General features: G+C 33.7%; 1 protein-coding gene and 1 pseudogene across 1 annotated transcript; both read right to left on the minus strand.

Annotated features, from left to right (window-relative positions):
• Window positions 1–622: 622 nt before the first annotated feature.
• LOC112001026 (serine carboxypeptidase-like 46) lies at window positions 623–5092 on the minus strand (annotated as a pseudogene).
• A 4829-nt stretch (window positions 5093–9921) lies between these two features.
• On the minus strand, window positions 9922–13868 carry LOC112001017 (serine carboxypeptidase-like 46). Its single transcript, XM_024033182.2, has 10 exons — window positions 13146–13868; window positions 12901–13002; window positions 12586–12681; window positions 12150–12242; window positions 11751–11821; window positions 11296–11643; window positions 11041–11165; window positions 10549–10641; window positions 10311–10428; window positions 9922–10233 (listed from the first exon to the last, which is right to left on the minus strand). Exons 1-10 carry the CDS (start codon window positions 13396–13398, stop codon window positions 10084–10086), a joined length of 1449 nt encoding a protein of 482 aa, XP_023888950.1. The 5' UTR covers window positions 13399–13868; the 3' UTR covers window positions 9922–10083.
• Window positions 13869–16591: the final 2723 nt, after the last annotated feature.

The following is a 16591-nucleotide window of genomic DNA, read 5'->3' on the forward strand; positions in this document are numbered from 1 at the left end:
ATGGTTGCCTATTATCGCCTCTCCCATACCCTGCAAATGTTAGAGCTTTCTTTTTTTCGCTAGGTGCTGTAAGATTTTCCAGAAAGCATATTAATTTTCTGAAGATTACATTGTAGAACGAATATTATTGTTCTAAAGACATTGCTCTTGGCCTTCACTGCATTGTATGTTAATTTCACTTCAAGGAAGAAGTCTATTGAGATATTGAGTAATTGTAGACTGTATAGTGTTTGTATCTGTTACTTGTAGTTTTGTATATATAGAAGTAAACTACAAAAGCATAGCAGTAGCATAGCATAATTAGTCATGAAACGACCGTCATTTACAGTAAATAGATAAGTGAGTTAGTTACAAGTTTATTACACGTGTACATCTTGTCTTGGATAGTTAGTTGGTTATTTTTCTGTTTTTCTTTTCTTGCCTCTGTTCTCACTATATAAAGAACAGAGTATGGTAAGTTTATACACATGAATTCTTTTTCACAAGTTTCGTATTGTTCAATCTCTTTCTCTCTCAATGTGTTTAGATTCCTCCATTGATGAACCTTCGGAGCTTGTATAAAATTCAATAATGTCCACATGACTTAAAATCTTAAATGCAAACCGCACAGTTCTGAGAATAATTTCAGATTAATAATACTAGTAAATTCTTATTTAAAGCAATTGCACCAATACATGCCTTCCTAGTCAAATACAAATTTTAGCAGATCAATAATATCAGTACATTCTTATTTTATTCATGATTTGGATAAGTTCAAGCATTTGGCAGTGGTTTTCCAGCGAGAAATGCCTTAAACAGTGAAAATGATCTCGCTGGTTGCGTTGACGGAGCTGTGTGTGAAGCTCCTCTTATGCTGGCAAAAGATAGCTGGGTTTTACCATATACTTGTGTCCATCCACCAACCTGCAGTGAAAAATAAATAAGGGAAAATGAATACCATTTAGCACGAACCATTCAACAGAAAACTATATGAGCGTATCTACCTGTTTTCCCTCGAACCATGCTCTGTATGGCACAGTTGTTTTCAGACGCATCTCCTTTGCTAATTGATTTACTAGTGTCCGAGACCCGATAAATGGGATTGCTGCATCTTGATCTCCACTATCAAATTACATCAAAATCAACTAAATAATAAGCAGGACCCCTTTTCTGTCTTCTTCCAAATTGTGATACATACGAAGTAATTAAATAGCATAAGAGCTTAAAGAGTTTATCTTACATTATTACCATACCGGTAAATGAAGACTCGGATGCCAGACTTCACAAGTGAGACTATGACACCAATTATAGATATCTCTCTATTTTTTTCATCATATTGTAGAAAATCGGAGCTAAAAGAGTAAAACAAAGAACCCCAACAATTCCAATGTTAGCAAGAGGAGGGATTATAATGTATTAAAACAAAACAAATTCTTTATTTCTTTGCACCACTACCGGGACTTTTGTTTGGAAAGCCCCATGGTATTGTGATTAAAGATGCAAATAATTACTAAGACTTATTAAAAAAAAAAAAAAAAAACACTGAATATTATTACTTTCGGCAGAGACCCCATTCCTTAATTCCAACGAGTTGGGCATGGAGAGCCTTCTGCACGTCTTTCCTGTTTAAATACTTTTCTGTGATACCTTCTCCACAGACAAGTTCCTTCTTATCAGCTTCCTGTAAGTAGAGGGAAGATGAATAAAGCAACGATCAACTGAAATCTGAAAATGTTGCAAAAGTTTCCATAACTTTTAAATGAAGTTTTGATGCACGTTTGTATTAGAACCTTTTTTTCCTCTCTCATGCGTGTGTTTGTTTCTCAAAATAATAAATAAATAAATAAACTGAAGAAAATGTTGCGTTTTAAAGGAAAAATTTAGATTCAATTTTTTAAATGCTGTATGCTGTCAAATTAAAGACAGACGTACAGTTACAGTGACCAATAAAACACATATTGAATTGTCCTTTCTAAGGACAATTATCTAATGTATAGCACTTAAAGGAATGGAATCTGAGTTTGACCCATTTTAAAATATAAAAATGTGATAAAAACTAGTCACAATATATAAGAGTTTTGACAGGGGCGTGCAAAAAGTTTACCTGCCGGTTGAGAGCCTTTGGTTTTGAATGGAGAGGTAACGAAGTTTGAAATTTAGATAAAAGGGGCTCATATAGCATGTCCATTTGTGACTTAACAGGTGATAGACAAACGTCACCGGTGACATCGTATCGGTCGATGGTGTTAGTAAGTTGTTGATTGACTAGGACATATACAACAAGACATTTAGTATCAGCTTCTTGGTTCATGTATTTTCTTATGATCTCGGATGAACCATTACAAGAGTTAGTGTGAAATTGATAATCGTCATCTTATATCAATCCATGAGACCAGTAATACTCGTCTCGCGAGTTGAAATCAATGGTGAAATCCAGAAGAGCATTCCCTACCTGCGAAATAGTACATATTAATAAAATTTTGATAAGTCAATATTATTTGACATGGGAATTTTTTTTTTCTTAAATTTATTTCAGAAATAATATTCCATGTTCTACTCACAGCTATCCCCTTCAAATTGATCTTCAAATTGGATTGAATAATTAGCTGGGCAAGTTGGGGCACATAGTGACCTGTTACAAAAATAGGATTCATGAGTTTTAAAAGAAATCTATGTGTGCGAGTGATTTATTAATTAAATGAACAACTATAATACTACCTAAATTTGTAGGGGGGATGATTCTAGTTTTTGAAAACTATACTATAAAAGAATTTCTATTCACCATATTGCCTTGAGTCTTCATATATATATATATATATATATCTTATCTATGTAATGTAGACCATAATATTGTATTCTAGTCCATGCTCTCTATCTGATCTCTCGGTTACGGTTGTACTTGAATGTGCATGAACACAAAACCTTACGGCTGTTTGCACTAAAAACAATGGTAATCATCTAAAATGGAAAAATTACCTGCATAACTCTCTCCTGCGATAAAAAAATCTTTTCCTCGGTATTCTGGATATTTGGCAAACCAGCGTTGCAGAAATATAAGATTGTCTCGTGCTTAACAAAAGTAGACACGTAGTCAGTTTCAAAATCTCCATATATAAAATGATTGGTTATATAAACATCCTTGTAATGCCTGGAAAAAAAATTCCACATATAAAGGATATTGATTTTTGAATTTAAGTTGTAATTTATGTAAATTGCGTTTTGTTTTCTTTGTTCTCAAATCACGGTTGTCACATTTGTATTTTATTTTATCTTTAAACTGTTAGGTTCTAAGTCTATAGGTTTATTAGATAATACTCAAGGTGCTGCAAGTCAGAATACAAGAAAAATGAAGCTACTGGTTTTGAAATTTGAAAAATGCCAGGTTTGACTGATTGAGAGAACAGGTTTGATCGATCGAGACACGGATCTGTAGAATTTTAATTAAAGCCCAACATGCTAGGTTTCAAATCTAATTCTCCTAATATTTAAAGGAAACCTTAAGGCGCGTTTTGAAGAGATTTTGGAGATGCTCTTTTGAGATCTAAAAGATATTGTGTCTTCTTCTTTCAAAGTCATTACCGGAATTTCATCTACGTATTATTAGAACCAATAGATTTGAAGTTGTTACAACAAGATCATACATAACTGACGATTTAAAACTTTGAGTGAGATCTCAGAGTCACAAACGTGAATGTTTGTATTTAGCAAATTTAGATAGAAGAGTTTGTGGATTCAGAGTAAAAAGTAGTCGTGTGAGTAAGTACTACAAGAGGTAGCTTTAGATTTTAGGGAGAAAAATCTATTGTAGAACTTCCATTCTATCATAATGAATTTGTTGCCTTGAGGATAGTTAAGGCTAAATCCTCTCCAAGTTTTTTACCTTAAAACTAGATGATTTCATTGATTTTTCTAGGTCATCATAATATTGTCTTCTTTACTTTTCCGCACTAAGTAATATGATTGATTGAGTTTAATCTAGATTTGAAAAATCAACCTAAGTAACAACTTGGTTAATTGATTTAAGTTAAAACAAATATGAGTGTATATGGGTCTAAATAATCTAAGAAAAACCGTCAGCAAAGAGAAGGTATGTGAAAAAACTATTAACGTATGGTATTCATTATGGATATTACAACAAAAGTACTTAAAATCAATTCAATATGAAAAAGTTTGACTGATTGGTGTGTTTTTAAATAATAGGAAATAAGGCCAAACAACATATACCTGTTATCTCATCGTTCACATAGGTGTAGAATGATTTATTAGCCGAGTAAGAGAAACCAACTCCTGCCGGTGACTCCAAATACAACACATTTGCTTCTGTAACGAAGGTTAACTTAAGAGGTAAACAATGGCTATATATTCACTTAAATCTGGTTTGTCATTTATCCCAGATAAGTAAAAATAAATTAGCATATTTGGTCTGCATGTAAATAGTCAAACGCACCTATAAACAAAGTAAAACATTAATCATTGCCAATTAAAAAGGAAATGATACAAGATAAACAAGAGTACTGGTCATGGACTTAGCCTCAATTGGAAAACCTTTATTCCAGTTGTACTCATTCCTGACCAGATTGTCTCCCCTCACTTTAAAGGGCCCATGCTCAAGCAAAGCTCCTGCTCCAACAGATGAACAACCAGGCCCTACCAAAAGAGAAGAAGCACACGTACACACATCGAAACGAAGTAAAATGTCAAACATAGTTTTGTTTTTGTATATCAAACTCAGAAATAGAAAATTCAGGAAAACAAATTTGAGTTAATTAAGAGTTCATTCAGTGACCTTGGTGATATAATTCAAGTAGATACTGTAATTGTACCTCCATTTAGCCAGAGAACAAGAGGCTTTGAAGCTAGCTGTGATTCAGCTTCAACAAAGTAATAGAAAAGAGCTCTGTTTTGCTTTTCATCAACTGTGATGTATCCTGCAAATTGTTGGAAACTGACTTGTGGTTGCCCTGACAGACTCGTGATTTTATCAGCTATGGGAAAAGGTTCCACTGGCATAAGAATGTGAATGAAAGTGGCACATATTATGCCCATGACAATCCATCTCTGGGACTGCATGATTGAGCGAGATGAAGACAGTGAGAACAAGTGCTCTTTAGTTTCAGATAGAAGACCTTGAAGGTGCTTATTCTTAAATAGATCTAGAGTTGGAGGTGTTGCTATTTTTGAACTATTCGCGTGGTAGTGAAGCAGTGTCTTTATGTAACATACGATTTTTTTTTTTTTTTTTAATTTTTATTTATTTTAATGACAATGTAACATGTGATGTTGTTGTTCGTTTTTTGTTAATGCTTTATGGTAGGACATAGTTCTGCTTCAATTGAAGCCACTTCTTATTTTTCTTGAGATCAACAAAGATTTCTTATTATCCAAAAAAGGAAAAAGAAAAAAGAAAAAAAAAAAAGTAGTGAGTACCCACATTGTGTAATAATGATAAGAGTGATTAGTTTATATAACATAGAATTGGACCAAACCTATAAGTTTAAGTTTTTGGATTAAGTAGTGTTATCATATATTTAGGGGTAGAACTAAGGACAATACAAGGAGGGCCATGACCCACCACGTCCCAAAAAAAAAAATCATATTTTTAATTGGTAAAAGTGAGACACCAACTTTGTTTTGAAAGACTGAATAATAATAAATAGGGTAAATTGCAAAATACATCCTTAAAGCTTAGAGTTGTTTGGATTTTACACTCCAAAGTTTCAGAACTTTGGTTTTACATCTTGTAATTTGGTTTCGTTAGCCATTTATCCCCCATGGTTAATTTCTGCTATTAAGTGACATATATGCATTTTGATGTGTTTTATTTTTGTCAAATCAGCCCCAAAACTACGTCGTTTCAATGAAAAATAAAAGCTTACTTGGCATTATCCAAACGGTACCATTTTGCCCGAAGCTAAAACACAAAAAGAAAATTCAAGACAATATTTCTTTAGGCAAAGTAGTACTGTTTGGATAGTGCCAGGTAAGCATTTATTTTTCGTTGAAATAATGTAGTTTTGGGACTGGTTTGGCAAAAATAAAACACACTAGCATGCACGTGTTACTTAACAGCAGAAACTAACCGTGGAGAGTGAATTGCTAAAGGAACCAAACTTCAAGGTGTAATTTACAATTTGGGGTGTAAAATCTAAGCAATCCCAAACTTTAAGAGTGTAATTTGTAATTTATCCTAATAAATAATAAAACTTTCTTTTGTAAGACATATGGCCCCCAATCAGTAAATTGAGCCCCCCACTTGTGATTCGTTTATGTGTCCCTCACAATTTGACTAATTTTTTTATTTTTTATTTATTATTTGTTTTTTTTTTAGTTTCTCTTTAGCCAAAACGGGCACCGTTTGGATAGTGCCAACTAAGCCTTTATTTTTCATTGAAATAACGTAGTTTTGGGACTGATTTGATAAAAATAAAACATGTCAGTATGCACATGTTACTTAACAGCAGAAACTAATCATGGAGGGTGAATTGCTAATGGAGCCAAACTAGGGTGTATTTTGCAATTTGGGGTGTAAAATCTAAGCAACCTCAAACTTTAGAGGTGTAATTTACAATTTACCATAATAAATAATAGAGTAAATTGCAAAATACACCCTTAAAGTTTTGGGTTATTTGGATTTTACACCATAACGTTTCAAAAATTTGATTTTATACCCCGAAGTTGGTTCCAATAGCAAATCCCCCCCCCCCTCCCCCTCTTGTGGTTAGTTTTTGTTGTTAAATGACACATAGAATTGCTGACTTGTCTTCTTCTTCTTCTTCTTCTTCTTCTTTTTTGGCCAAATCAGCCCTTAAACCACTCTCAAAAAATCCAAGAGCTGGCTTCTTCAAACGACAACGTTTCTTCTGCCAAACTACTTCAATTTGGGGAAGAGGTATAGGTCTAGATCATCCTTGAAATCTGCTTAATAACAAAACCACTAAGTATTTCATCCAAAAAAAAAAAAAACTACGTATTACAGAATACCAGTAACAGCAACAAACTAATGGGGGGTCACGGCACATCATAAAACTTAAAAATTATTGATATTACATTATGCAATTTGTAGATTTATATATCAATCAATGGTGCCTTTCTCAAAATAATAATAATAATAATAATAATAATAATCAATTAATGGTGCCTTCCACTTCCCCTGGTAGTTGGGGTTTTTAATTTTCTGCACGGAGGTGAAGTGTCCACACACCATCTTCCTTATCATCCTAGTCTTGAGGCTGAAACAAACCACCTTGTTAGTAACTTCACTTCTAATTCTTGTCAAGTAAAATGTAATCAGTAACTATTTCATCATCAATATTTAAATAACTGGAAATTCATGACTATCTTCTTGGCATCAGTATTAGAAATTTCCTTTGGGATTTCATGTAGCCCTATAATACACAACAAAAACCCAATCATCCCGTTCATCCAGCAACAAAAACCCCCCAAAATCCAAATCTTTTCAGCAACAAAAACTATAATGAAGGCTCAAGTAAACCAATTCCAAAAAGAGAGAAAAACTGAGCTGGAATAGCAGCTCACTGTTGGCGTGGTCATCACCTTAGACTTGATTTGAAGCCGTCGATGGTGGAGTTGGTTTCATGATTGATTTGTACGTGCTAGGGAGCTAGGTTATGGGTTTTGTGTTTTTATTTTGGGTGAAACGGGGTCGTTTGGAGAAGCCAGTTCTTGAAAATTTTAAAAGGGGTTTAAAGGCTGATTTGGCAGGAAAAAAAAAAAAAAAAAAATCGTCAGCAGTCCTATGTGCCACTTAACTACAAAAAGTAACCGGGGTGGGAATTGTTTACGAAACCAAACATTAGGGTATAAAATCAAAATTTTGAAATTATGGGGTGTAAAATTTAAACAAAGCCAAGTTTTAGGAGTGTACTTTGTAATTTACTCCAAATAATAAAACTTTCTTTTGTAAGACATATGGCCCCAATCAGTAAATTGAGCCCTTACTTGGGATTTGTTTGTGTGTCCCTCACAATTTGATTGGATTTATTTTTATTTTTTTAATGTATAAAGTTTCTCCATCCCCTAAAAGTACCGACACATAAGATAGAGCATTCTTGAAAGGAAAAAAAAAAAAAAAAAAACCATACTTAGAGAGCCAAAGTGTAAATTTTTTTACAAACTTAATAGAGTAAGATCTAAATATACAACATGCTATAGCACATTTAACCTCTCTCTCTCTCCCCGGTGGCATGGTCATGGTGTTCGGACTCGATAAATTAATTGCGTCACGGTGTTGGGTTGCAATGGACTGGGTCGCAATGAAATACATCCCCCCCCCCCCCCCAACACTCAAAAAAAAAAAAAAAAATTGTTTTGTAAGACATGACCCCAATCAAACCATTTTCTATTGCCTACTTTTCCATCCCCAATCAAATGAAACCTTAATTATTATTTATATTTTGCTTTAAGAAATGAAGTCTAAATGATTTGGTTGGAAAGAACTCTGTCGTAGCAATGTATATAGGTAGGACCAGATATGTGGAAAAATTATATATATATATATATATATGTGTGTGTGTGTGTGTATGAAGAGAGAGAGAGAGAGAGAGAGAGAGAGTATAAGCAATGTTACACAATTTAATAAAATTTTATTGGATTAATATTTTGAAAATCTCATTGTTGGATTTTATATTCTCTATCTTTTTAACGCACATGCCAAATTTTGCATTAAGCAGATGTTATTTACTAATTGATCTATGATTCATCTTTTATGCATAGTTTTACTATATAAAACTTAAAATTTAAATATTTGGTAGATGACATTATTGACACTTGATTGGTACAAAATTTGACATGTATACTAAGAACATAAAGAACATGTAATTTAACGGTGAAAATTTTAAAATATTAATTTAATGAATAATGTTTCAGTAGTATAACATTACTTAAACTTATTACACGTGTAACTTTGAATTGCCTGAACTTAAGTGGACTTCAGTTCTTCTAAATTATAAAAAAAAAAAAAAATCCTCTTCGAACACTTCTACCAGAAAAAATGTATTCAGCGAGCCCTCATTTGTAAGGCCCAAGATATTACCTCTACTTTGAATTGTCCAATCTAAAGTGGACTTTCACATTTCGAACCCTTCTAACATTAAAATATGTTAGGCCAGCCCTCTGAAGATACGTTTTAGGCTACTTCTGAAGATTACTCATTGAGGTTAAGGGGATCATTCTAGCCACATTATATGCTAAAAAAATAAAAATCGTTTTCAATGAAGAGGCATAAGTTTAACACAGTGTCGAGGTGAAATATGTGAAAATCTATGGGATAAAAGAAACTAAGATTATATCTATATTTGTCCCCTAAACAATGCACCCATAATATTCTTAAGCTCACATTCATAAGTTTAAATTTTTGGATTAAATGTTGTACCATTATTTTATAGTAAGGTCTTAATTGGACTCCACCTAGGATGTCAAAGTATTATGAAAGTATTATTTTATGAGTAATACTATATCTACAAACTATTTTACAATATTTTTACAAAATATTGACGTGACCAATCTTTTATTGGTTTTCATCTAAGCCGCCCATTAATATCATTTTTTCATTTACCAATAATTACTCACCACATCAGCAGTTTGTAAATTTTTTTGTAAAATTGTTTGTACCTCTAGCTTTATTCTTATTTTATACTCCACCTAAGGTGTTAAAAGTATTATGAAATTCCGAATTCACGCTATTTTTGTAATAGTTCAGAGGCTAAATTAGTAATTGAATGAAGTCATCCTTGTTTGTTTCATTAGCTTTGCAATTTTTGAATTTTAAATTTTAATGAGATTTTTTTTTTCTTCTTGCTTGGTGCTCTCAGATTTTCCGGAAAGCATCTGTTTTGAAGACTAATATTTGTTGTTCTGAAGATATGGCTTTGGTCCTTCAATGTATGCTATATGAAATTCAATCCAAGCAAAGTCCACCAGACATAAATACAAATGGCACAGTTGGAATATTTTCAGATTAATAACACAAGTGCATACATATTTATTTAATGCAATTTCATGAATACATGCCTTTGCTATTCAAATAAATGACGCGCAGATTAATAATACAAGCACATTCTTATTTTATTCATGATTTTGATAAGTTCATGCGTTTGGCAGTGGCTTTCCTGAGAGAAATGCCTTAAACAGTGAAAATGATCTCGCTGGTTGCGTCGATGGAGCTGTGTGTGAAGCTCCTCTTATGCTGGCAAAAGATAACTGATTGTTACCATAAACTTGTGTCCATCCACCTACCTGCAGTGAAAAATAAATCAGAAAAGACAATACCATTTGGCACGAACCATTCAACACAACCATATGAGCATATTGACCTGTTCTCCCTCAAACCATGCTCTGTATGGCACAGTTGTTTTCAGACCCAACTCCTTTGCCAACTCATTTACCAGTGTCCGAGACCCCGTAAATGGGATTGTTGCATCTTGATCTCCACTGTCATATTACATCAAAATAAACTAGATTGTAAGCAAAACCCTTTCTTTCTTCTACAAATGTGATAAAAGGATAGGAAGTAAAATAGTAAAAAGCTTTGTAAAGAGTTTATTACCATACCTGTAAACCAAGGCTTGGATGCCAGTCTTGACAAGTGAGCCCACAACACCAATTGTTAGTATCTTTCGGTTTCCAGAATCATAATGTAGAACTCTGAAATTGAAAAGGCAAAATAAGGAACCCAAACAATTCCAATGTCAACAAGAGGAAGGAATTACTTATTTATAGAAACAAAATGTATACTACATTTCTTTGTACCACTATCAGGACTAGTTTTGAAAAGAACCATGAAATTGTGATTAATTTCATTTCATTATCTTTGAGATGCTTACATTGGTTATACCCAGTCGTCAAAACTTACAGTTTTGCCGGATTTGGAATGGGAGATTGGTAAGTAGTCTTAGTCTTATTTTTATTTTTGGAGAGATTGATTCTCATACTCAAAATCGCCACATTTGGCTTTGGACGGAAGACACTTATCAACACATTAAGGCCAACCTCTACCTAGACTAAAGTGAAATAATTACTATGATTATTAGTGCATATTATTACTCGCTGCATAAAGTCCATTGCTGGACTCCGAGAAGCTGGGCATGGAGAGCCTTCTGCACATCTTTCCTGTTAAAATATTTTTGTGTGATGCCTTCTCCACAGATCAGTTCCTTCACTTTAAGTTGCTGTAAGCATAAGGAAGAAAAGGTAATAATCAATTGAAATCTACAGGAAGAAAAGGCTGAGTTTTAACTACAAAAAAAATGATAAAGACATATCACAATATAAGCGTTCCCAATGGTGTGTAAACTTCACCTGTTGACTAAGAGCCTCTAGTTTTGAATGGAGAGATGACAAATTTTGAATTCTGGACAAGAGGGGTTCATGTAGCTTGTCAATTTGTGACTTAACAGGTGATAGACACACATCACTAATGACACCGTATAGATCAATCCCGGATGTAAGGGCAAGTTTTGCGTAGAGTTCTTCAGCTGCATTATAACAAGCAGTACTGACTTCTCTGTTTATACTACTCCTAATCTCAGAACCATTGCATACTTTAGTGAAAAGTTGATAATCGGCATCAGATATCAAGCCATGAGACCAATAGTACTCGCCAGGTGAGGTGATAAAAGTGTAATAATCAAGAAGAGCATTCCCTACCTGCAATAGTACAAATTAATAAAATTCTGCTTAGTCAAGATTATTTGACATGAGAATTTTTTTTATTATATGTTTTTCCAAAAGTAAAAATTTCATGTTCTACTCACAGCTATTCCCTTCAAATTGATCTTCACATTGGACTGAATAATGAGCTGGGCAAGTTGGGGCACGTAGTGACCTATTACAGAAACAGGTACAAGGCTTTAATGTTGTATCAATAAAATGAACAACTATAATACACCTGGATTTGTAGGAGGATGATTCTTTTTTTTTTTTTTTTTTGGGAAAACTAGACTACTATAAGAATTCCTATTCCTCATACTGAATTAAATCTTGCATATTTATATTTTTAATACCTTATCTATGTAATGTAGACCATAATATTGTATTCTAGTCCATGCTCTCTATTAGACTTTCTCTAAGCAACGTGTATATGGGCATCAACACAAAATCTTACAGCTGTTTGCACCAGAACTGATGGTCTTAGTTTAAAATGGAAAATTTACCTGCATAGCTCTCTCCTGTGATAAAAAAATCTTTGTCTCGGTATTCTGGATATTTGGCAAACCAGCGCTGCAGAAATATAAGATTTTCTCGTGCTTAACAAAAGCAGACATGTCATCAGTTTCAAAATGTCCATATATAAAATGATTGGATATTTAAACATCCTTATAGTAATTTTCTTGGAAAAAATTACACATATAAAAGGCACTGATATTTGAATGTAAGTTGTGATTTATGTCAATTTCTTTTGTTTATGTTTGTTCCGAAATCACAGTTGTCACATCTGTATTTTATCTTTAAAATCATTGGCAGAAAGATGATATCTGCACAATCTATTTGCATAAAACTCAACAAAAGTAATTTCAAATGAACTCAGTAGGAAAAAGTTTGTTTGTTACATGCCTTTGACGATAAGAAATAAGGCCAAAGAATATAAACCTGTTATCTCATCGTTCACATAGGTGTAGAATGATTTATTAGCAGAGTAAGAGAAACCAACTCCTGCCGGTGATTCCAGGTACAGCATATTTGCTTCTGTAACAAAGGTTAACTTAAGAAGTAAATAACAGCTATATAAACAAAGTAAATCAGGTTTGTTTTTAATCCCGGATAAATAAAAATAAATAATCAGATTTGGTCTAGAAATAGTCAAATGCACCAATAAACAAAGTAAATCATTAATCATAGGCAGTTGAAAAGGAAACGATACAAGATAAACAAGAGTACTCACGGACTTGGAAAAAATTAGAATACCTTTATTCCAGTTGTACTCATTCCTGACCAGATTGTCTCCCTTCACTTTAAAGGGGCCATGCTCAAGGAAAGCTCCTGCTCCAAAAGATGAACAACCAGGCCCTACGGAAAGAGAAGAAGCACATGTTCACATAGTTTTGTATATCAAACTCGGAAATTTTACATTCAGCAAATGGAAAACTAATTAGAGTTAAAGAGTTCATTCTGTGAGCTAGGTGACAAATCAAAAATCAACGTAATTTTACCTCCATTTAGCCAGAGAACAAGTGGCTTTGAAGCTGGCTGCCCTTCAGCTTCAACAAAGTAGTAGAAAAGAGCTCTCTGTTGCTTTTCATCGACGGTGATGTATCCGGAAAATTGTTGGAAACTGACTTGAGGTTGCCCCGGCAGACTTGTGATTTTATCAGCTATGGGATAAGGTTCCACAGGGACAAAGATGTGTACAAAAGATGCACATATTATTATGCCCATGACAATCCATTGCTGAGAGTAGTGCATGATTAAGCGAGATGAAGACGGTGAAAACAAGAGCTCTTGCTCCTCAGTTTGAGATAGAAGACTTTTGTTCTTATTTCTTTAATAGATTAGTAGAGTTTGAGTATTGGAAGTGACGCTCCTGTTGGACTATTCAAGCATGAGTAGCATGACTAGTTCAGTAGTCATAAAGTCCCCATACCATATCGTGTAATAATGACAAAATTTGGACCAAACCTATATACTTATCTTAAACTTCTCAATTACAGACCAAGCTAGGTGGCCACTGGCCAGGGTTGTCCCTTGGCTTTTCAAAAAATTCCTTAATAATAGTAATTCAAAAATAATCTGAAAAATTAAGAACCACTTACTCACCGGCACCGAATTTTGAGTAAAACTTGGCTTGAGGTGATGCTGCATGATTAAGCGATATGTGGTTAAAAGTGTCATCATGGCAATACAACAGGACGTTGGACCCAGATTTGTCCTATGTAACTGGTCAAAATATCGTGTAATAATGACAAAATTTGGACCAAACCTATATACTTATCTTAAACTTCTCAATTACAGACCAAGCTAGGTGGCCACTGGCCAGGGTTGTCCCTTGGCTTTTCAAAAAATTCCTTAATAATAGTAATTCAAAAATAATCTGAAAAATTAAGAACCACTTACTCACCGGCACCGAATTTTGAGTAAAACTTGGCTTGAGGTGATGCTGCATGATTAAGCGATATGTGGTTAAAAGTGTCATCATGGCAATACAACAGGACGTTGGACCCAGATTTGTCCTATGTAACTGGTCAATGGTACTAAGCTTTACCCAAATATTAAATATTAGGTAGCAAGATTTAAAAAAAAAAAAAAGGATGTTGAGAGCAAGGCTAGATTAAAGTAAGTTAAAAAAAAGATTAGCCTAATTATTTTGCTCATAAGTCATAACCACTCCAAAATCCAAATACACAAAAAAATAATTTTTTTTAAAATTTGCAATATCACAAAAAAATAATAAATAAATAAAAAATAAAATTATCGTTTCCTTTCTAAATCAGGACTCCTAAATATATCAGGTGTCTTAATTATATCCTCCAAAATCCATATAAAAACAAAATACAGAAATCTGAATATATATTTTTTTAAAAAAAAGTTGTGCTTACGCCGCCGTTGCAGCCGTGCAAGTGGAACTCCGATCAGTGATCCCTTCGACGCCGTCGAAGACCTGAGCAGAGGAGTTTGAGTGGTGAGCCATAGCCTTAGGTAGCAACAACGAATCAGCCTCAACTTGCCGCCGCCGTCGTTGTCGTGGCGTCGATCTATATCTCCGTTGTGAACGTGCGGTATAAGTCTGTTCCGCAACTTCGATTCAAGATTGAGTCGGTTTGACCGACGTTCACGTTTGTTTGAATTCGATTTAGTAAAGTTTATTTTTTTTGTGGCTAATCTTTGAGTGTCTAAAAGTAGTTTTTACTTGTGTCATTCATCTTGTTGTGTGACACCTTTTTTTTTTTTTGTTTGTTGATGGGGGGTTGTATCATATGTGACACTTTCACGTTTTTAGTCTTTTGACAGAGTAGAGGTAAAGTAAACTGTCAGTATTCACTTAACTTTTTTAAAGTTTCTCACCCAAAAAAAAAAAAAAAACTCTAATGTAACGTTTGGTACAGGAGAATTCACATTACTTCTGGCATTCAGATTTTTAGGAATGTGATTCTTAAGAATCACATTCTTAAAAATGTAGCTATTCCTATGTTTGGTTTATTTCCAGGAATCTTAAATGAATTATTTATTTTTTCAATTTTATCCTTAGATTTGAATGTGAACTACCAAGTCATTTTAAAAAAAGGGTTAAAATTGTCAATTTATAAAACATATAATTTCCTTTAAGCTTGGGAATCTGGATTCTCACCTGTTTTAAAAGGAATCCACATTCCCACTGAGAGGGGTTTAAGGGAGGAATCCAAATTCCCCTGACATCTGATTCCCTAGCATGATTTGCAACCAAACATGGGAATCTTTAAACATTCCTAGGAATCTTAAAACATTACCTTGTACCAAACGCCACATAAGAGCTACAATTCTTAGTATAAATCTTGTTATTTAGGCAAAACTACATTATTGGTATCTGAAGTTTATTTACTGAGTATTTTTAGTTCTTGAAATTTTAATTGAACATTATTGGTTTCTAAAATCTCAAAACTAAACACAATTGGTCACTCCACTAACTTTCTTTAGTATTTTTTTGCTTATGTGTCTAACCGAAAAATGAGTTGACATATTTTTAATGATGTGGCAACATTATTTAGGACAACAGACTTTATGCAATTGCTTAACATGCATTTCCTGCAATATGTATGAGATGGCACAATAAAAATAAGCCATGTCAAAAATTGCCTTATAAACAAGTACAAAGCCAACTTGGCAATTACTATTGAACCAAAACACATTTCATGTTTTCTGTAATTCTCCCACATTGGTTAGATCCAATCGTCGTTGCCAACATCCATACGTCAACTTCACACTATCCGATTATGGCAGTCTCCATGAACTTGGCCTGAATCTTCAAACTCAAAGACCCAGAAAAGACAAAGCAAAGAAACTTTCATTTTGTTTGCAAATTGAATAAACTACAAAGTACAAGACATATAGGGGACAAGATCTATAGATGCACGAGGTGGAGAAAAAGTTTTTGGTGATAACAAAAGGCAATGGTGAACACCAATTAAGGGAAAAATCGGGACCTCACCTCGTCCGACGTCCATGTTAAAGGTTCCCAATAATATGTACAAGGTACGAATTGGATCAAATCCAGTTCCCCTATAACTCAATGCCCATTCAACCACATGAGAACAAGTTTGCTCTAGAAATTTAATTTTAAATGTTCACGGCAAGAAATCTGTTCCAAGTATTGCATGTATGTAGGACTATATTGGTTGTTAGAATTGGCTGCGCTCCAATGTACAGAGATCTAGTTTGCGAACCTCCTTAATTGTTTTGTGGTCTCCGAAGATCTGACATGGATTTCACTAGAAGTTACAGAGAGATAGAGAGAACGAAAGGTAACGAAGAGACAGAGAGGGGTAAATGTACAGGAGAGACGTTTAAGATTTTTTAACTAAAAAATGTTGCTACTTCATTAAAAGTATGCCAACTCATATTTCTATTAGCTACATAAGCAAAAAAAAAAAAAAAAAAAAAAAAAAAAAAAAAAAAAAAAAAAGAA

This window comes from Quercus suber, unplaced genomic scaffold, assembly GCF_002906115.3.
Source record: "Quercus suber isolate HL8 unplaced genomic scaffold, Cork oak 2.0 scaffold_76, whole genome shotgun sequence".
In the NCBI taxonomy this organism is placed as follows: domain Eukaryota; kingdom Viridiplantae; phylum Streptophyta; class Magnoliopsida; order Fagales; family Fagaceae; genus Quercus; species Quercus suber.